Here is a 22093-nt window from a genome sequence, read left to right on the forward strand (position 1 = left end):
TTACATCCCATAGTTTATGTTTCATACATCAAACATTCTCAGACACATATTTCCAGGAGGGGTTACACAGAAAGGTCACAAAAATACTCTTCAGGATTGACTCCTTGGAAAAGAGTCTGTTGTCTTATCTAGGTATCTTATCACATACGCTCTGCAACCATAAAACTGTCACATGACGTAAACCACGGGAGGCCCATAGACACAATGTTTTCACTCTTAACACATCTTCTATACTTGTTAAGTTAAGAATAACATATGTAAATAACAAAGGGATATTTGGGAATTTCCCTTACAAGTGTATTTTCAGGGTTTGTGGAAAATGAATCTTCACCATTACCAGATGGGTTAAGACCTCTTAACAAACACTACCATTGCTAAGTCACATTTACAGTTATAAAAATATATATGATCAAACCTGTTTTTTTTTAAAACATAAAAGTAAATAAAAAGGAGATGAAAAAGAAAAAAAATATTTTCCAGAGGTCACATTATGGATAAATTAAATGTATTTTGAGGGATTATTGTGTCGAAGTGTTTGACAACATAATTTCCCGGGGGAAGTATGCATGTATGTATCTATACAGTGCCTATAAAATATATATATTAAACTCCTTGGATGTTTCCTCCTTTTATTGTTTTTATAAATGGAATCATGGTCAATATAATTTGGGTGTTTTCTATATTTTTGTGTTCATCCCCTGACTTATACTTTTCAATAATCTTTTCACAGATTTGCTTGGAGTCTTCTTTTGTCTTCATGGTGTAATTGTAGCCTGGAATACTGACTGGATCTTCCAGACACAGGTGTCTTTATACTACAATAACTTGAGAGACAATCACTGCACTCAGGTAATCTCAATTTCATTACTTGTGAGACTATAAGCACCAGTTGGCTGGACCTCTGTTGATTTAGGTCAGTCACTTTAAAGGGGGTGAGTACTTATGCAATAACTTATTTTACATTATATATTTTTAATTAATTGACATCACTTTGTAGAAATCTGTTTTCACTCTACATTAAAGAGGTTTTTTTTGTATATTTGTGGTTAAAAATGTCAAATTATATTGACCATGATTTAGAGAAGCAATAAAAGAGAGACATCGAAGGGGGTGAATGATCTTTATAAGCACTGAAGTTATGTTTATATAAAAATGAATAATAACACAAATAAAAGTACTCTGTGTATCTACTGTAGTTATGTTTATATAAAATAATGATAAAATAATAATTAAAAGAAAGGTACTCTGTGTATCTGCTGTATTTATGTTTATATAAAATAAATAATAATTAAAATAAAAGTACTCTTTGTATCTACTGTAGTTATGTTTATATAAAAATAATGATAAAAATAATAATTAAAAGAAAGGCACTCTTTGTATCTACTGTATTTATGTTTATATAAAAATAATGATAAAAATAATAATTAAAAGAAAGGTACTCTGTGTATCTGCTGTATTTATGTTTATATAAAATAAATAATAATTAAAATAAAAGTACTCTTTGTATCTACTGTAGTTATGTTTATATAAAAATAATGATAAAAATAATAATTAAAAGAAAGGCACTCTTTGTATCTACTGTATTTATGTTTATATAAAATAAATAATAATTAAAATAAAGGTACTCTGTGTATCTACTGTATTTATGTTTATATAAAATAAATAAATAATCAAAAGAAAGGTACTCTGTGTATCTACTGTATTTATGTGTATATAAAATAAGTACTTAAAAGAAAGGTACTCTGTGTATCTACTGTATTTATGTGTATATAAAATAAGTAATTAAAAGAAAGGTACTCTGTGTATCTACTGTACTTATGTGTATATAAAATAAGTAATCAAAAGAAAGGTACTCTATCTACTGTATTTATGTTTATATAAAATAAGTAATCAAAAGAAAGGTACTCTGTGTATCTACTCTATTTATGTTTATATAAAATAAATAAGTAATCAAAAGAAAGGTACTCTGTGTATCTACTGTATTTATGTTTATATAAAATAAATAAGTAATTAAAAGAAAGGTACTCTATCTACTGTATTTATGTGTATATAAAATAAGTAATTAAAAGAAAGGTACTCTGTGTATCTACTGTATTTATGTGTATATAAAATAAGTACTTAAAAGAAAGGTACTCTGTGTATCCACTGTATTCATGAGTCCGCTCCATTGATCCAGTCCGCGGTTTGCTGGCGCTCTGTGATCGCAGATCTACACATCACCTGCTCGCGGCCCGGCAGGCTCCCGGTCCAGCGGTGAGTGCGTCCACATGGTGTTCAGATCTGCGCAGCTGCTCGCTCTTCACACTCCAACAGACCCACTGGACTTTTTTTCTCTTCTCTCATACCAGACGAAGGGGCGGAAACGACACATTTCACCGACTGTAGTCAAACTAGCGGCTCTGAATTTTCACAACAAATCGAGACAAACAGCGACGTGTTTTTTTTTACGGGTTACATTGCGAGGCGAAGGCTTGCGTGTCGTTTTATTTCGCTTCGGGTGGAAGTTTAAAACAAATTATAAGTCATCGGTGAGTTTGATTTTTCCTCTTCTCTCCTCCCCTCCGAGCGTGTTGATTGTGCACGAGTCTAACGCTAGCTAGCCGATAATGTGCAGATTTTCAATGGGGATGAAAAGCGGCGCCGCGGCGGACGACAGTGTCCGGCCAGCGGACACGTTTGACACCATGTCTGCCTGTGAACGCTCGGTGTAATCGACAGGCATCCCTCGGTGTTGTGCATTAGTGTCCAGCGCGAAAGCAATATGGAGGAGACGGCAGCTAGCTGCAAACTGAGGGGTACCTTCTGGGCTTTGTCGTGCTGTGTTTTCTTCTTTCCGCTCGCTAACGCTAGCAACAAAAAAAAAAAAACACCCCTCCGAGCTAAACACCCAGGTTTGATTTTCACAGCGAAGCGGTGCTGATTTAAAGCAGCCTGTCTTGTTGTGTGATCGTCGGCTTTGTGTTTTCTGCAAACCTGTGCAGTGTTGTTGATGCTGGCGCCTGCAGGCACGTCTAGAAACACGCTCCGGCCTGAAACATCTGTATTATTGATTAGTCAAGTGACAGATGTGGATGTGTGTGCTCGTTTAAAGTGGTATATCATACATTGGGTCAGGGCCACTTAAAGGAGCACTATGTAGTTTTGGAGAAGAAATTTTAATTAGAAGATAAAGATTTGTTTTTTTTTAATGCATGAACTAACTAAATAAACAAACTGTTTTCATGACTGAATGAAATAAATAAACAAACTGACCTTAAAGTAAAACACAGTTTCATACCAGGGCCGTAGCCAGGATTGTAGACATACTGAGGTCCTGCCCCCCACCTCCATCTGTCCATCCATCAAGACGATTTGAAGGACTTTAGTATAAATCAGTGCATTTCTCTGCATTTTGACAGGATCAATAATCATTTAGGAAATAATATCGATGAAAATTGAACTCATATTCCAACAGAAGAAGAAGATACATAACAAATACGGCCAGTTTTGACTTAAACATACTTATTTCTTTGCTTAAAATGATTTATTGACATGGGTAACACTTTATTATAACCGTCATTAATAAATGGTAAATTAATAGTTAATTATATTTAGTTAAGTCATTTCACTGTTAAGAAACAATGAAACATTCATAATTACATTTATTAAGCAATTGTAAAGGTTAAAAACATCAGTTGCAACTCCATCCAAATAATGTTTATAAATGAACTACACAGTATTTATTAACCATTTACAAAGTATTATGAACATCAAGTGCAACTTTCCAATAAACAATTGCTAATAAAGGATTGATAAAGCATTTCATTGCTTCCTAACAGTGAAATAACTGTCAACTAAAGTTTGATCAACAATAAATTTACCATTTTTATTATGTATAATACGTGGCGGACCCTGCCACCTTCCTAGCTTCAAACATCGTTCTGGGGACCTTATTTTCCTCTGAAAACAGCTTGTTTATTCAGTTATGGAAAAATTAATATTTCTGAGCTTTTGTTACTGCATTCATATTAAATTCATATTAAAATTCTGAGTTTCAAGTTCCTCTCCAAAACTACATAGGGCCCCTTTAAATACACGTCTTACACTTCCCCCCCTAAATGAGTTTACACATGTCATAAGATACATGGGTAACTCCAGTCTTTTTAAAATAAATCCATTTATTAGGCATGGGAGGATATGGAAATTTGCATCATAGATGGAAGACATCTTTTTTTTTTAACGTCTGTTTATTGGCAACAGTACAGACTGAAAATAAATGATACAAAATATCATAAAAGATAGTATGGGGTTTACGTGGACAGACACAAAACAACATAGAAACGGGAACGATATACAGAATACATTTTAACTAAGGTACAGGGCTGCTTACATTGTAATTACTGACATCTTACTTGATCGAGTTGTAGTGGCTGACATTTAGGAGGATATTTACTGCCTAGCCTTTACATAATCAGTAAAGGGCTGCCAAGTCTAGTGGAATGTCAACAGAGCCTCGTAAAGTGAATCTGAGATTTTCTAGCTTTAGGTGCTGCGTAACGTCTTTTAACAACATAGCGTTGGCGGGAGGTTTTGTCTGTGTCCAGTTCAGTAAGATTAATCTACGTGCCAAAGGGGTTGAAAGGTGTCTTTTAAGAGGACTGTTCCCCAAATACAGCCAAGAGGGGATCAGGTTTGACCACATGTCCCAAAATATCAGACAAAGTTTTAAATATGGAGTCCCAAAAAGTAGATAATTTTGGACATAGCCAGAACATCTGCCCCAAAGAGGCAGGACATGCCACAGAGGATCTATATTAGGATACATTTTGGAAAGTTTGGAAAGTTTAACCTTTGATAAAGAAGATATCTTTGATGTAGAGAGCAAAGATGGATGATTTACAACTTTGATATGTTTTGTTGTGTTATGACTCGTACACCTTTGCCTTGCCTTTTGAACCCTTTTAGAACATGTATTGCAAAGTACCATCTTGTTGTTGCTGTTGTTGCTGTTGTTGTTGTTGGCTTGTTCCTCTTCTCTTTGCCAGATTACAAACTTACTTTAGAGTATTTGCCAAGTACTGCATCAGAATGTGCAGATGCTGCACTTGTAATAAGCCATTTTTCGGCTTTAATTTATCATCCTCGTATTTATCCTGCATCACTACTTTTAAGTGAAAAAAAATCTCCAATAAGTAATCGTTAATCATGCTGTCATCATACCCTGCATGAATAAAGGATGAATAAATGGTCGGCACCTCATCTTCCTGTCGTTCTTTAGTTTGGAATGCGTTCATGGGAAAATATTTTCAAAATGTTTATTATTATTTATATACGGAATCAAAGTTTAGTCAATAAATTATCAAGTTTAATTCTTTGTTCTTTATGAAGTTGGAAGTGACTCCAGAAACAGTTGTGCTCAGTGGAGTGTGGCCGGTGGCTGAGGCCATGTCGATGCTGTTCATTTTCGATGACAAGTGAAAGTTGGAAAGAACCTGAAATCACACTGGCGCAGCGAAACAGGAGACGGATCGAGCTAAGAAAATAAAGTATGTGTCAAAGTTTTAAGGCCCACTGTAGGAGGGGTTATAGTTAGGCATGGGACAATATGAAAATTAATGTCATCACAATATTATGCAAATAATCATCAAAATATTCTTCAAACTTCAAAATGATTTAAATTGGACTTAAACATACTGGAACCATTTTAACCTTAAATTTTGTTAGGAAACAAATGACACGTCTGTTTTTCATTGTAGAAAACAAACAGATACTCTTAAAGACGTTATCATGAATCATAAGGTCTTCCTGTTCAAATAAAGGATAAATAAACAGTGGTAACTTCATCTCCCTGACGTTTTTTTAATTTGGAATTTACACACGTGGTTTAACTTGTTTTTGTGGGGATACAATGTGCAAACTGAGCCTTCAGCCATGGTGACAGGCTTATTCAACTCAAAATGAATCAGGAAATCAATATAGGACTATATGTACTGAGCTAAACAGCTTTTTCAAGTCACTTGTTTGAGGATATTCATGATTGTGTTTTTTATCCCGATCCATGATAAAATCTTCTATCCTCCCATCCTTATCCATAATTAGGACAAAATCAACAAACGCATCCTGGGTTTTCAAACATGAAACACATTTCTGCTGATCTGCATTGCCTCACATTGTTACCCATGTATCTTCTCAATGAATCCCATTCTCCAATGCTGTTTTCTCCTCTCTACCAACATTGATTCCGGCTCTCTTCCATCACGCAACAATCTTGACGTTGACCAGGAATCTGCTGGTCCCCAGGTCTACCTGATGAGTATGAGCCTGACTACAGAGCCCCCTAACGATGCTCCCACTGTTACAGAAGGTTTAACATATCATTATTTTCTAACATACATTTCTCTGTTATCTCTTGTCCTTGTGCGATGAGGTGTGTGTCCAAGAGTCGAGGAATGGATTAAGTGATGTCTTGAAGTGGCACTGTAAATGTTTGTAACACTTGAAACTGCACTCAGCAGAATGATTTAACATGTTGTGGTAAAAGACAAAGTAAGAAACATCTCTAACAAATGTGAACATGAATGTTAACACCAGTTTTCAGTTTCAAGTCACCTGTTAAAGGGTGGGGGCCTTCAGGATCAGTAACTCCCCATTTCTCCTGTTTCTAATCCAGCAGAGCCTAAGATGGCTTCGCCTGAGAAGAAGGACAAGAAGCCAGATGACGTGCCGGAGGAAGAGGAGGAGGAGGAAGAATACGTAGTGGAAAAGGTCCTGAATCGGCGGGTGGTGAAGGGAAGAGTAGAGTATCTTCTCAAGTGGAAGGGATTCTCTGAGTGAGTGTTTTGGGTGGAGTTGATGTCCTTAACTTATCACTTCATGTCTTTAAAAACGCCACAATCCACCTTTTCTTTTCTTATCATTGTCCTGTTTATACAGTCCTCCAATTAAGATTATAACCAAGAAAGACTGAGAAACAGTATGTTTACCAGGTGACTGATATAAATACTGTACTTTTCTGAATTTGTGTTGCAGGGAAGATAACACGTGGGAGCCAGAAGACAACCTGGACTGTCCGGACTTGATTGCAGAATTTCTGCAGTCCCAGAAGTTAGCGCACGATGGGAAGAGGAAGGCGGCCGGAGAAGCAGAAGGCGATGAGAGTAAAACAAAGAAGAAAAAAGATGATGTAAGTCCCAATTTTTTGTTTTTATAAGAGTCCGTGAGCGGTCGGTCCACCTATTTTGGAGTTGCAGAGAGCCGCATCAGTGTTACAAAAAAGCTACAACCCCAATTCCTAAGAAGTTGTGACTCTGTGTAAAGTGTAAATGAAAACAGAATGCAGACAAGCTCAGTTTTTTTAAGTGTTCCTGAGCCCATGTAGTAATCTCCGTTAGCTGTAGTGGTCTTTTGTTGCTCCTGTCCCAGCTTGTTTGAAACATGTTGCTGCTATCAAATTCAGAATAAGCAGATGTTGATGAGGTAGAACACTAAATGTACTGTCTTTTTACTGTTTTCACTTGAGTATGTCTAAAAGAATTAGAAAATTACCACATTCTGTTGTGGCGATGTTTTTACACAGCGTCCTAACTTTTTCTGGAATAAGGGTTGTAGTTTAGACAATGACAGACTAATGCTGCGTACGACTGTACTCGGGAAAAAACGACCTCCGACGTGGAAAAGTGCGATTGTCATCCAAGTCGAAAACGTGATCTCAGACAAGATCAACCAAATCCGACTATGGCAGCACACACAGTGAACAATTAGCTTTTTACCTTGTCATCACTTTTTACTTTATGTAGTGTTTGTGTTGTTAAACGTGCTGTAACAGCAATGTTGTCGTTTCCATTTTTTTAATGCCCATTCAGTTGATTTAAGTCCTTTGAGCATGCGGTGCAAACCTACTCCTCCACGTGAGCTCATCTGTTATATCAGCTGTAGTTGCTTGTGAAGTTCACAGACGTGTCATACAAACATCCGTTTGCTGCGCACGTCCATGCACTGGGACGCATTTAGAGTGAAAGTTGGGGTTACCGACTCTGAAGTATCGACTTCTGACACCACAAAGATTACAGCCAGCAGCCAGCTGACCAACAACATGCATGTATGTTAACACTTGCATGAGGACACAACTCGTCAGTGGTCTGTATCTAAAGACAAACAAAAGTACTGCGATATTTTTAATCAGATTTAAAAAAATTCAGAAAAAATTTGTCTAGTAACAAAAAAATAAAAGGCAGACACACAAAAACCCTCCTTTGATCTACATGTTCCTGCATATTTAATGAGCAGAACAGTTTAAAATATTAGTAAACCCCAAACCTGTTTGTTAGATGAAGATTTGCAGGCGACAGGTGGTTACTGTAGTTTAGGTAAACCTTCAATTTCAGGTGTCCACTTCAACATTGCCTCTGTTTGGGATCAGTCAACCAGTGACAGGCTCCCCTCCTCCCTCCTCCACATGCAAGGATGCCTTCTGTGTGGTCACACACCCTTTAAACAGGCAACTCTCAGGCTGAATCCCAAATGTCCAGACTTTTATTCGCTTTGCTCACTAGTTCCCAGAAGTCTGTGGGTGCTTCAGGCTGTCCAAATCCACACTTCATCAAGTCCACAAGGGGGCTCATGTGGACTTCCTGCTGACTTCTGGAGAGGCTGCCTGGGGTGCAGACTTCACCAGACTTGTAATGGACTGGATGGTCGTAATTCCTACTTGTTAACTCGGGGCACATGCAACGATGGCAACAGCCATGGGGAGGGGGTAGGATGTATTTTGCCAGTGAATTAAATATTTAGATACGTTTCCAGGTATGAAACTGCTGTGCAACTGAAATGCTTGGAGGTCAGAAGTTGGAAATTTCAACAAGGAAATTCCAACCTCTGACATCGACTGGAACGCAGCATTAGCTGTTTTTACTACCCACAATTCATTGCAATACAGACGCTTTAAATAGTCAACACAAGACAACAATATGTAGCCTTAAAATGTCATACAAATACAGTATGTAGGACTGAAAAGATAATTCAATTAATTGATTAGTTGATTGTCACAAAATGCAACTTTTTTGATAATTGAATAATAATCTGAGTTATTGTGAAACATTTGCTGGTACCAACTTCTCGGACCTGAGGATCTGATGCTCGTCTTTGTCATACCTGATAGTAAACTCAATATTTTTTGGACTGCTGGTCAGACAAATCAAAACATGTGAAGACGTCACCTTTAGGGGGAAATTAAAATGAGCATTTTTCACTGTTTTCTGGCATTTTATTAATAAAGCTTCAGGGTAAACGTTTGGAGGGTGAACATTTGGTTTCAGCTGCAACATATGCAAACAGGCAGGATTGTTTACCTGCAGTCTGTTTTTGCATAAACACAAACATGACTTCTTCAAACGAACACTTTCTGTTACAGCAATTTCCCCCAAAGCCTCATGTTTTTGTCTCTCAAATATGAACCTGGACAAACTGTAAATGGTTAGCATTTATGCAGGGATGTTGTTTTGAGCTTGACTGACATTGCATTTTGTCGTTTGATCCTCAGACAGAGAAGCTGAGGGGCTTTGCTCGAGGCCTGGCTCCAGAAAGGATTATCGGTGCCACAGATTCCACAGGAGAACTCATGTTCCTCATGAAATGGTTTGTATGTGCCATAACTGCTGGGCAGCTGTTGAAACTGGAATATCAGTGGCTGTGTAACTGCCTTTGTTGTGAGGGAATTAAAATGTGTCTGCTCGTGCCGAATGTTGAATTAGTTTTTGTGTCGTTTTCTGTTTTTGCAGGAAAAATTCAGATGAAGCTGACCTGGTGCCGGCAAAGGAGGCCAACGTGAAGTGTCCGCAGGTGGTCATCTCTTTCTACGAAGAGAGACTCACTTGGCACTCGTATCCCACCGAAGACGAGAAAAAAGACGACAAAAACTAACACAGGGCAAAAAGGGGCAGGGGGAGAGAAAGAGTAGTTTTGAAGATCATTGTACTTTCGACAGGGGATTTTGTGGGATCGGGAGGGGGGCGGAGGCAAGCAAGACACCATCGAACTCATTCGTCTTTTGGTGTAGATTCACTCATTTAACTCTACTTTAATCTGGAAGTAATGTAACTGTAAATATGCTTCAGGTTTGCTTGACAAAAACCAGCTGAACCCAACTGAAATGTACAACGCAGTGTTAATTTTCCACCTCAGTTTTAAGAAAGCCGCTCGGCTGTCTCAGTATGTTCACAACATTTGGTCCAGTGCTCGGTCATCTTGCTATGACATCGTATCAGTGAGGTGATGTTTTCATTTCATTCGTGTGCCATTTTTTTTTTACTTGATTCGTTGGTGCTTTAAAGGGCAAAACTGTTCCTTAATTTTAGCTGTTTCTGTGGGACTTGTTTGGTGTTTGGTAAAGAAGCCTTTTCAGTGATTAATTTGTTCATTGGTAATCTTTGTAGTGTTTTTCATTAACATGTCTTGCTTGTCGGTTTTGGAGAATAAACCACTTTTTGTTACCGTGCTGTTTCATACTGGTGTCACTTTTAATATAACAGGATTAGGGCTGCAGCTAACAAATGTTTAGTGATTGATCTGATTTTTTTTCGCCATGAATCTATTCATCGTTTGGTCTCTGATTTTTTGCCGATATTTTCCAGCTAATTTTGACCCGATTGCCGAAATATGCGCATATAGTTTTCCACTAAAATTGCAGAGAACACCAAGTCCCGTAGTCCTGTAGATAAATTTAAAAGATATGCCAACTCTTATCAAGATGGACCACTGGCAGATGCCAAAATACAATGCCTTTCAAAATGTATACATCTACTGGGCAAAATTAGAAAACATTTTAGTCATTTTAACAGTTTGTGTTGCGTCCACATAGTTAATTGGCAGAAAGTTTCTTTTGGGCTTCGTATTTCATTACGTACCCATATTATTGTACATCCTTACTGTCAAACATCAGAAAACAGTGAAAGTTTGACCACCAACAGTCAAAAAACTAAAAATATTTAATTTCCTCTAATGCAAGACTAGAAAAAGCAGCAAATTTGAACCCGTAACCAGTGTTGTAAAAAGTGCTCAAAAGTCATACTTGAGTAAAAAGTAAAGATATCGTGTATTACTTTGGTAAAAGTGAAAGTCACCCGTAGTGTCAAAAGTACAAGAAAAACTCAATAACACATATTTCTACATGTATGTAATACTATGGGTTGACAGATTACCCGCCAGAACGATTATGGTATCGGATATTCAGCTTTTTTTCAGCAAGTTTTTCTTTTGTTTAGTTTTTTAAAATCTGGTTGCCAATAAAATAATTTATGTAATCTGAAAATTAACTGAAGTTAATCAAATAAATGTAGTGGAGTAAAAAGTACAATATTTGCCAACAAATTGTAGTGGAGTGGAAACATGAAGTAGCAGAAAATGGAAATACTTGGGTAAAGTACATGTACCTCAAAATTGTACTTGAGTACTCACAGTAACTTAAATACATTTACTTAGTTACACTCCATCACTGTTGGAGACAGATGGTCTCATCCGCAGATCGTCAAATACTGATGCGTCAGTATTATGGATGACCTGAGGATGAGACTCAACAATCAACTATTACTCTGCAGGAAGTTACATTCTGTCACTCTAAGTCTGGTTTAGCATCTCATTTATGGCCAATATTTTATTGTAAAGCCTTTATCTGCCGATACCACTGACATACTGATATTATTGAGCATCCCTGCTGTAAAACATCTGAAAACAGTGATAGTGAGTCCAAAGTGATAGTCAACAGTCAGAAAACTAAAAATATTCAATTTGCTCATATGCAAATTCTCACATTTAAACCTGTAACCATCAAATGTCAACAGAATTGGCAATTCTTGTGTTTACCGGCCAATACTGGAACCCATCACTTATTGACAGAAGACGATTTAACCTCTTGGGGCAATGGCCAGTGTTTTGGGGTTTCAGGTGTCGCCTGCAGATATCCGGATAATGAAAACCAAATATCCGCACGGCTTGATTAGAGTTTGATTAGCAATTTAAGAAGCAAGACACCACATTTCAGCCAATCTCTACAAATACCTACCTGCATATTAATGTAGATACATTTTTTAAAAGCTAATACAAAGTTTAGTTATTAGACGATACCTGATGGGTTCCCAAAGTGCATTTCAGCCAATGTGTCCCACCTCCTCTGTTCTCCGAATCAACTGTTGATCTGCATGCAAACAGAGCCGACTCAAATGTGATTACTCGGTATACAAACAGAAACCAGACTGCTTCTGAACCAGAATCTTCACCCTTTAAATTCTGCAGTCACATGCAGATATCTGAGTGTAGAGATTATGGATCAGCAATTGATTTGATTTGTTGCAGCTCAATTCCTCACTTTTGGTTATTAATGACCCTGGAGCCCTCTCTTTCTAAAAAGCAGATTTTGTTGGGATAATCTTGTGAATGAAAACCTTGAATCCCCCAAAAAGCTGAAACACGGACTGACGTAAAACTTAAAAATCACAAGTTCCATGTTATCTAAGTAAATTACAAAACCTCCTTTTTGGACCAAGCCCACATATAAACATAGCATTCATGACACCTAGAACACAAGAGTCACAGGTGAAAATAAAAACACTTTATTAATCAATAAAAACAATTCTTGATTGCCAGCAAATATCTCAAAACAGAGGGAACTACATCCAAACTCAAAGCAGAGGGTGAGACTGTTATGGAGACATTTGACAAACTACAGAAATCGTGACGAACACAAACATGAAAATATTTACAGAACGAGACGGACAAAAAAGTGCACTAAGTAGTAGCCGTACTAAATAGTTGGTGTCGCAGTGGGTTACACTGAAGTGAATGTTAACCAGAGTTTCATGCCTGAATATCACATTTAATGAGGACGTTTCTCCTTTCAGAACTTATTTTTTGGACATCATCTTAATGTTGCGACTTCTGTTCAGCCTCTTGTAAATATTCTAGCCTAACTGCTATCTCAGCTGCAACAATAGACCTATTTTTATCTTTTTTTAAAAGAGGGTGATGTAACATGTACTGACAAAACCTCATTCAAATAGACAAGTAATAGCACTTCTACTTTGAGAACGTTTTTCCTTCAGTTCTCAAAACATTTAAAGTGAATTTCATGAGAAATAAAGGCATTCAAATCAAAGTGGCCACAACACACATCGCCATGTCACACATTCAGATAACTTTTTTCTTCATCTCATTTAACAGCTTGGCTCACTTTGTTATCAACACAAAAACTTAAAAACATAATATTTAAGCCAACACCTCGGCTTTACAGCAGTTAAAAATTTGCCTCCAGTGGCTTTCAGTTGGGTAAAGTTGGCAAATAAGTTACTTAAAAGGGAACTCGCTACACCTCAGTGACAATGAGCCTGTTTTAGGTTAAAACAAGGCATCCAAGAGGAAAAAGAAACCAGAAATAATCAATAACCGATCTGTGACCGCCTGGAGTTGGTAGTTATCACACAGAACTCTCTGCAGCTCCTGGCCCGTCACAGTATCTTGAATTCCTCTTATGATTACAGGCTCTGCGTGAAGTTTTCAACTTAACAAAAAAGGTGTAGACTTTTACATAAAGCTGATGTGGCTAGACCTATAACCTTGCTTATACTACAGATTATGAACAGTTAATAAGAGCCTTCCTAAACGCAGCTCCCGTATTTAAACCTGCAGCGAAGGAATAGCGACAGACACGGCAAAATGCATATAGCCAAGCCTTTTAAAGACAAATTACAGTGCTATGTATAATTTATAAGGAAGTTGATACATTTAGCAATGCAGTGCGCCTCCTCCCTAAAACATCCATCTGCCCCTTTTGCAGGACTTCGCCTCCAGGCCTCTTTTAGCAGTGGCCAGCCCAGGGAACACTCAGCCTCTGACTCCTTCTTGTCTCAACATCCTCCCTCCACACATCAAACCCAGTCTCTCTAGAGCCTTCTAAACTTAGATGCAACCGACAAACTGACTCGAAAACTGGAATTTGCGATACAAACCTACAGAATTAGAGTGCAGTGTTTGAGCATTTAAGATGTATTCGGATCAAGTGATGTGCACCATACAACCTTTGGTTAGTATAGGTGTTAATAGCATCCTAAAATGATGGACTTTCCTTTAACCTTTGGTATCTAAACTCTCACGACCATAGATGCTGCTCCTTGCCTGAAGATTTGCAACTTAAAAGCCTCAGTGACTATGAAAATCACTAAAAGTCTCCAGGGTGGGATGTGATCTGATAGTCCTTCAAAACCTTCCGTGCATAGGTACTCCAACCATCCTCGTTGACAGTGTTCTTTTCCTCCCACTTTTCTCAATACCAGTCCCTCGTTTCACCCTACAAATCTTCTCCGTCCTCGGTGGTTTGGTGCAAAAGGATCGAGAGCAGCTAAAATTCTTCTAATAGCTCAATTTATGTCCTTTTATATCCCTCCTCTCCTTGCTTATCGTTTCCCCCCGTCTAAATAATGAAATATCAGTACTCAAACGAAGAGCTACTTCTGCTTCAAAGTTGTTTCCAGGAAAATAATGTAGGAACAGAATGAAAAGGGAGAAACTAATGCAGGAAGAGTAGTCAACAATGCCATTTTTCTACTCACCAGAATCTTCTTAAAGGAAAAAAGGACATCTCTCTTGCATCTGCAGAAATCTTTCTTACTGATTTAGCAAAGTTATAGAATAAACAGCAGTTTGCCACCCCTCACTTCTTTTTGTCTTTTTGTTTTTTCTCGGGCTTACGGTTCTGCTCTGCAGTTGTCACGCCGCGGGGCATGATCAGCACGCTGCCATCAGCGCTGTACTGGAGCGAGTACTCGCTGGGAGGATAGGGCCGGCCCTCCTCGTCCCGTAGCTGAGTGAACACCTCCTGGTACAGACTTTGCATCTTCTGCTTCATCTGCCGGAGGGAACGAATGCACTCCATCTTCTCCTTCAGCAGACGGGCCTTGTCACGCCTCAGGTCTTGGACGCCCTGCTCCAGGTTTATGATGGTGTCTAGCTTGCGTTTGCGGCAGTTCTGGGCTGCCATCTTGTTCTTGCCGCGCCTGCGGATGTCGCGGATGAGGGCTAGCTGCGCTTCACTCAGGTGGTGCTTGGCCAGAAGCTCGTTGAACTCTTCAACAGGCAGGTTGATGATCTTTTCATTGGAGAAGGGGATTTTCATGGCCCGGGCTCGGCGTTCATCGCGACTCGCGTGCTTGTCAAGCAAGTCCGGATGAGGCTGAAGCTTTGAGTGCTGTTTGTCGCGGACAGTCTTCTTCCCAGTCGAAATGGCAAGCTCTGGGTGCTCAGAGAATGCAGAGGAAAGTGGCAGGTTGTAAGTATGATTGTGGCTGATGCCATCCAGCTGAGGGAGGCCGTGGAACTGGGAGGGGTCCTGATAGCTCATACGGCAGAGCTTACTATACCCAGGCTGATAACCCCCAACAGCACCCTCCTCTGTCTCTACAGTGGCAACCTCAGAGTCAGTGCTGTACCCCACAGCCCCCTCCTCTGAGAAGGTGGCAGATGTAGAAGAGGAAGACGCTGCAGACGAGCAGGATGTCTCAGAGCTGCTTGGAGAGGCCGGGCTGGGGCTGGAGTCCAAGGAAAGACCAGAATCTGAGTCAAGCTCGTCCTCCAACTGGGAAGCTTGGGCCTGGCTGAAGCCCTCCTCCATGGCGAGGTCCAACAAGCTGATCTCATCGAGCATGGACTCCTCCAGCAGGGTGCTGAATGGATCGGGCAGGATGGGTGTGGATGTTATGTTGTTACTAGTACTATTAATGGGTGGTGGAAGAAAGATCCCGGTCAGGTTAGTGACTCCGAACGTGGAGTTGATGTTGCTGGAGTTGCTGGAGGAGAGTCTGGGTATGGTGGTTCTTGGGGTGATGCTGACAGAGTCCAACTGGGGATTGAACATCTGGGGGAAGTCTTGGCTGCAGCTGGGGAGGGAGGCCTGGTGAAGGCTGACATCCTGGTTTACCGGTGTTGAGCCAGTAGAGATTTCAAAGTTTCCCGCATTGTTTGACTCAGGTGTCCCACTTGTGTCGTTCACACTGCTGGAGTTGGAGTGGAGTGAAGTGTTGTTCACTTCCATTGCCTATGAATAGAAAGATTTAGTTAGAGGAAATAAACATATTTCTCAGATTATAAAGGCACATTTTGTGCTAAATAATCAAGAGACAAAAGCTGTATCTTTCTATATATTTTATGGTTACATTGTTTCACACCTTGACACAGTAAAAAAGCTATTTTTCATGCTTCCACATATGCTTTTGCCCTAAAATGGTACATTTATTGATAGAGTAGGACTTTTTCCAATACAGAAGTTTTTTTTGGGACCTACCTCGTTCAGTTCCCAAAAAGGACCAACAAATATATCTCATGGCTAACGAGTGATACATTTTAAAAAGGGAACATACCTGTAGCTCCATGATGGCCATGATATCTTGCCACTGCTGCTCCAGGTCTAACTGTGGCTCTGCTGGGGGCAGCTGTGGTGCCAGAGGAAGGCCCTGAGATGTAGAAGGAGATTCTTCATTGGAAACTATTTCCGGGGTTACAACAGGAGCTGGAAACTAAATGAAAATGTCGTACAAACAAAGCGAAAACACTGTAACAACTTCACGGTAGTATATATATCGTGCTTTACAAGACTCCATGCAAAACAAAACATTTTATGTTACCTCAGATTCTTCTCCAAAAGGGAAAGTGGCCTCCAACAGCCTCAAGCATTCTTGTAGAGACAGTGAAGTCTGTGAGCCGATACCTGGGAGCTGGGTAACAACAAAAAGAGATACCAATAAAGTCAGAAGTACTGATTCTTTCAGGGTTATTTTGTGTTCGCACTGACTTTTTACAAACAAACATAGCGCTGCAAACATGAGGTCATATTGAATGACAGGTAAGTGATTGGACAGTGTCCTGTCCTGCCATGCTCTTAGCCAGAAATAACGATGAAGAGACAAAAAAATAGAAGTTTTTTATAGCATAGTATTGTGGGAGGACAGCTAACTGAGTGTTCACTGCGTTTGACTCACTTTTTATTGAGGATCTGCTAAAATACGGAGTAGGACAAAGAAGCTCAACACACCTCTGTTTGAACTCTTTTTTTAGATTCTGACTGATCGAGAAAGATCCCTACACTTAGATGATTACGTTCATATTGTTGCCATGGTCACAATATGACCTTGCAGAAACAGGCTATCCATGAATTTTCCTGGGGAGGTTACTGGGTCAACGATTATGGATGATACTTCCGGTGCTCCACAGAACTAACATAGGTAAAGTATCATAACAACTGACACACCGGCAGCACTTTCAAGGCTTTAAAAGTGCTGTATTCACTCGATAAAGTCACTAGTCTATAGGATTAGCATCCTGTTGCCATAGAAAAAGCTGGTTCTGGTTAAGCGGCAGGACCAATGTAAGTGGTGCCCATAATTCACGCAAGTACCATGGGGGCAAGGAATAAGGAAAGTATATTATTTATACAGATCAGCAGATCGCTCTCTTAAGAGTTCGTACTATCTGCAGATGGACCTCTTGGTTTAAGTGCTTTGAATTCAAGCTTAAATAATATGTCACACAGTCCTGTGGTTTCACACCACAAACAAACCACACAAGAGTCCACCTGGAAGCTAAACAACGGCACCAACCGCAGCAAACTGAGACACCCTGAAGGAGAAGTGTGCTCATTTGAGCTGCAATCAAAAGAATATTAGTTGCCAACTATTCTGATGATCAATAATATTTGCTGGCTCCAGCTTCTTAAATGTGAGGATTTGCTGCTTTTCTTCGTCATTTATGACAACAAATGAAGAGTCTTTGGGTTTTGGACTGGTGGTTGTACAAAAGAAGCAAATCGAAGATGTCTCTTTGGGCTCTGGGAGATTGTGATGAGAATTTTTTCGCATTTTTTCCACATTTTATGGACTAAATGATTCAGTTAGCGATAACAAAATGACAATGAAAATAATCTTTAGTTGCAGCTTTAGTGCTGGTGCTGTTGTTCAGGCCGTTTGATTGAATGCTTTCACACCAGCCCAGACCAACTGTACAAAACTGTACATCAGTTTCTTGTTTTGGCCTACTTAATGCTCGGCTCATCAAGACAGGCCATTCTTTTTAATACAATATGAAAATGAGACCATCATTTATAGCTTTGGTTATCAGTTTAGGTTCTTTCATCAAAACATCACAGATGGCAGCACTGGATGTTTTTTTACGAGGATTACTTTTTGGGCTAACAATTCTGAAGGGCCACTGATCAACATTAAAATTCTCTTGAATGATGAACCCTAAAATAAATAGATTTCAATAGTATTTGAATAAAATGAATATGAACACAACTCACAGCTCTCCTTCCACTGTCTGAGACTTAACTCATTGACTTGTGTGACTGAACAATTAGATGAAACTCTTAAATTCAAACTGGGCAATTTCACAAATGAACTCAATTATTCAACCCACAATGGTGAATAGACTGACTGGAAATGTCTCCACATGAATAAAAACTCATATTCAGCAGACAAAAATTATCTTTCATCACCAGTGTGCAGCTCCCAAGTCTCTATTTTCTTTTATGTGCTGTGAGACAGTTAAATGTACCACCTCCCACTGGATGAAAGACAAGGATGTAGAGATCCATTTAGTCTACCAACCTGCTCTGGAATACTCTCTCCTGTCTCGCCGTCCACTGGCTGAGCTGCCCCTTGTAAGTTTACTCCATTTCTCCAGCTCTCTTGTTCCTCATTTCCGTCTTTGTTTTCATGTGGGTTGGGCTTCTCCTCCTCACTCTCCTTCTGACGGTTGCTATAGTTGAACACTTCTCTTCCTGCACCAAGGTCGATGTCCTGTCGCCATAGGATGTCAATCAAGTCAATGTCCTGGGGAAACATATAGTAACCATTGAAAAATGGTACTGTGCAGAGAGAAGTTATTTTAATAACAAGGTATTGTGTAAGATTTCAGTGTATTGGAATCTAACTAGTAGTGTTGCAAATGAAACCCAACATATCTGGGCTATTTATGATTGAAATTATTTACTTATTTAATCACACAAAAGCTCATTTTGGGAGATCATGTACCAGAAATGCAGTCAGATGATGCATCCATGACATTAACATTTTGACATGGTGGTTCATGTGATTAGAAAGAAGTCTTGGTTCGATACAGGCCAACAATGACTTTTGTGTCACCCCTAGGTCCAATGCATCAATATGGCCATTATGTGCAAGTTGCCTCATAGTAAAATAACCACTAATCATACGCAGAAATGTTGTTAAAATGTATAAAAGTAAATCTAAAAAAATAACATTGAAAAGAGCAAATTAAAGAGGAAGACTGTTTTCAAGGTTGGACTCTCATGAACATAAAATGAGACCAGACACACAGCTGTAGTGAATGTGACTCAACTGGTTTGACTAAAAATATCTGACATCTGATTAAAGGCCAGGGCTGTGGACAATGAATGACACTGGTAAACCCATCTAAACTAATTTCGGAGTACAGAACACTTGGTGTGTTTTTCCCCAAATATTTATGAAACTGATACCAACTCCTTTTATAGCTAAATATATGTTGAGTAGTTGTTAATAATGTATTTATGCTCATATCTGTGGCTTATGATGATTGCTACTTGGAAAAACAGTTTACCACTAAATGAGGCCACTCCAAACATGTTCATCCAATCTAACATTTAATATCTCGACTGTTGGGTTTACAATACATGATTAAATCCTGCTTGTCCCCGAGTGAATGTGGTGACAATAAAGCAACTGTCAAAAGGAGGTGTTTGTCCCCTCCTCTTGACAGATGTTCCCCAGGTGTTAGCAGAGCGAAGGTAGAAACAAGTTGCAGTACCTCTTTGGTGAGGTCGTCATTGCCATCCCTGCTGCCCTGCTCCTGGTTGCCCTCTGGGGCCACAGCTCCGAGGCTGCTGTCCGCTGCGTTCAGGTTGTACGTGGATTCAGGTGCTCCACTACCTCCCCTCATGGCCGGGGTAGCGTCAGGGTTGTTAACGTCCTCTAGGCCGGCCCCATTGTCCAGGGTGATGCTAGGGCTGGACTGGCTGCTGGTGGACACCACAGTCTCAGAGTCACGATGCACTAGCCAGGTGTTGAGCTCGGTACTGGGCACGGAGAGGCGATCCAGCTGGCGCACCTGGTTCAGCAGCCGTCTAGTCGTGAAAAAATGGTCGAGGTCCACACTCTTTGGATGGATGCCATAGCCGTCCAGCGTGTTGCGCAGGTTGTGAAACTGTGTCTGGGTGTAGGCTGAGCTAGGGCCCAGGATGATCTCTCTCAGTGGGGGCAGGTGATTGCTTAGATAGGTGTCAAGGTCCACCCGCACCCCAATGAGACTCAGAAGGATGGTGAACTGAATCAGGCCCTCTGTGAAGTACTTTTTCAGGTAAAGCATTTCTTTACAAAGGAACAAAAGGTGAAAGTAAAAAATAAAAACAAAAACGGGGCCAACTACCTTGGATCAATACTTCTGTACTTGTATACATGAACGTAAAAAGTGGTTAAAGATAGTGAGGGGAAAGGGTCTTCAACAGGATTCTATATGTTTAAAAGGCATGTAAGATCCAAGATGGGGTGTCCACTCTGAGAGAGTCCAGTTTGTGCTCACAGCTTTGTTCTTCATAGGTTTCTCATCTTCCCATTCCTGACAAAAGTGAGAAATAACATTTTAAAGCTCTGCTGCAAACTACATTAGTTCAACATTATAATATCACTGCTTTCAGCCCTAAGACATGCAAGTCTTACCTACCTACATTTGCATTAAGCACATGTTAATGGAAAGGGAAAAAAAAAAAAAAAAAAATCAGGACTTGCTAGCCCACTGCAACCACTCCATCCTCCCAAGACTAGAGAAGTGATGTCGGCTCGCACCGCGTAAAACCCTGTCGTTCTTGGATATTCAGCAGACCAGAGATGATGAACACAGAGCTTTAAGCATCACCCCACCCTTGACAGGACAACTACTTCTTGTGGGGGTTGCTGAAGGTGAATGAGAGAGTCGAGAAGGCTCGCTGGGCTGGCTAGCACACGCACCAACGACAACGTTAGGTGGCAGGCAGGGTCCCTCCCTCCTCTTGCACAGCTGCGCCTATCTTCGTCCTTATGACGTTAGCCGTTAGCTACCTTGTGTTTTGAAGACCCGGCTAATGCTATTACACCGTTTTACACCTTTTATTACATATAATAAAGTAGCACTGACACGACGTGTCGCCTCATTAGCTCGTTCACTCGCATCTCCGTTGACGCTAAAAAGTGACAGGTACCTCTATTTGTATTTTAAGACTACCTACTTCCGCTGTGGCTAGCATCACACAATCTCCCTAGCAACAAGTGGTGAAAATATGATTGACAGATTCTTCAGCCTATCGCAAGCCTCAAGCGCGGTTACGACATATGACTCCAGCAACCCCCGGCCAATAGGAATAAAGCGTGGGTGGGGTTTTAACAAAATGCTAAACTACTATTGGAACTCGAAGACTATATTATGCTAGCCTTGGATGCTAGTTTGCCGCTAACTATCCTAACCATCCAACTACTTTGAAAAGTAACTTGTCCTTAAAAAGAAACACTACCGAATCCAGTCATTCACCCGTAATTACTACTTACTCGTCCATGTGTCCGCAAACGTTAGCTTCTGACATGAATCACTGCAATCCATGTATCCGCTTACGCATTACTTAATTGAAAACGTCTTGATTTAATACTTACTTACGCATGAAGGTTTTGCAACTGTGTCTTCATGCCCGAAAGTCCACTGCCGCCCGATAAAAGTAATCGCGTCCCGTTTCATTAAAAGTTCCCCAGTGCCGAGCGATATAGCATTCTCCAGCCTTTCCTCATTGAATGGCCCACCATGACTTGCAAAATTGCTAGCTGGCCCGGCTAGCCTAGCAGCAGCGCTTGACACCAAAACACGCTTTCACACAGAGCATGCGTAGAACATTCTAGTGGCAAGCTTTCATCAGCCGACCGAAAATTCCCCCACTGGTAATATCACACAGATTGTTTCAACAAAGTCACATTTATTTAGATATTAACCGACAAGAAAGAGCTTATTTAAATCATTTTAGTCCAAAAAACACATCAATATTTGAAAAAAAAAAAAAAAAAAT

The 22093-nt window shown here is 39.8% G+C and overlaps 2 protein-coding genes across 8 annotated transcripts; one reads left to right on the forward strand and one right to left on the reverse strand.

Annotated features, from left to right (window-relative positions):
- Positions 1-2348: 2348 nt before the first annotated feature.
- cbx1b (chromobox homolog 1b (HP1 beta homolog Drosophila)) lies at positions 2349-10467 on the forward strand. 4 transcript variants are annotated; one of them, XM_073489594.1, is made up of 6 exons: positions 2349-2528; positions 6262-6343; positions 6650-6809; positions 7009-7162; positions 9518-9612; positions 9756-10467. In XM_073489594.1, the coding sequence occupies exons 2-6, from the start codon at positions 6289-6291 to the stop codon at positions 9895-9897; spliced, it is 606 nt and encodes a 201-aa protein (XP_073345695.1). In that variant the 5' UTR covers positions 2349-2528; positions 6262-6288; the 3' UTR covers positions 9898-10467. The 4 variants fall into 4 exon arrangements, with proteins under 4 accessions (XP_073345695.1, XP_073345696.1, XP_073345697.1 ...); XM_073489595.1 differs by having other exon boundaries at positions 2356-2528; positions 6653-6809; XM_073489596.1 differs by lacking the exon at positions 6262-6343 and having other exon boundaries at positions 2357-2528.
- Positions 10468-12565: 2098 nt separating this feature from the next.
- Positions 12566-21880, reverse strand: nfe2l1b (nfe2 like bZIP transcription factor 1b). 4 transcript variants are annotated; one of them, XM_073489636.1, is made up of 6 exons: positions 21694-21880; positions 19819-20625; positions 18618-18842; positions 16641-16730; positions 16377-16532; positions 12566-16054 (listed from the first exon to the last, which is right to left on the reverse strand). In XM_073489636.1, the coding sequence occupies exons 2-6, from the start codon at positions 20374-20376 to the stop codon at positions 14675-14677; spliced, it is 2409 nt and encodes an 802-aa protein (XP_073345737.1). In that variant the 5' UTR covers positions 20377-20625; positions 21694-21880; the 3' UTR covers positions 12566-14674. The 4 variants fall into 4 exon arrangements, with proteins under 4 accessions (XP_073345737.1, XP_073345739.1, XP_073345736.1 ...); XM_073489638.1 differs by having other exon boundaries at positions 16377-16469; positions 21690-21880; XM_073489635.1 differs by having other exon boundaries at positions 21690-21880.
- Positions 21881-22093: the final 213 nt, after the last annotated feature.

Source organism: Pagrus major, chromosome 20 (genome assembly GCF_040436345.1).
Source record: "Pagrus major chromosome 20, Pma_NU_1.0".
Taxonomy (NCBI): Eukaryota; Metazoa; Chordata; class Actinopteri; order Spariformes; family Sparidae; genus Pagrus; species Pagrus major.

Excerpts from the sequence above, each read along its gene's own strand:
- cbx1b (XM_073489594.1), top strand. The coding sequence starts at position 6,289 with ATGAGTATGAGCCTGACTACAGAGCCCCCTAACGATGCTCCCACTGTT. Across the intron at positions 6,344-6,649 it reads TGCTCCCACTGTTACAGAAG|CAGAGCCTAAGATGGCTTCG; the intron begins GTTTAACATATC and ends TTTCTAATCCAG. Across the intron at positions 6,810-7,008 it reads AAGTGGAAGGGATTCTCTGA|GGAAGATAACACGTGGGAGC; the intron begins GTGAGTGTTTTG and ends TTTGTGTTGCAG.
- nfe2l1b (XM_073489636.1), bottom strand. The coding sequence starts at position 20,376 with ATGCTTTACCTGAAAAAGTACTTCACAGAGGGCCTGATTCAGTTCACC. Across the intron at positions 16,731-18,617 it reads GAGAGAGTATTCCAGAGCAG|CTCCCAGGTATCGGCTCACA; the intron begins GTTGGTAGACTA and ends GTTGTTACCCAG. Across the intron at positions 16,055-16,376 it reads TGGCCATCATGGAGCTACAG|GCAATGGAAGTGAACAACAC; the intron begins GTATGTTCCCTT and ends TTCTATTCATAG.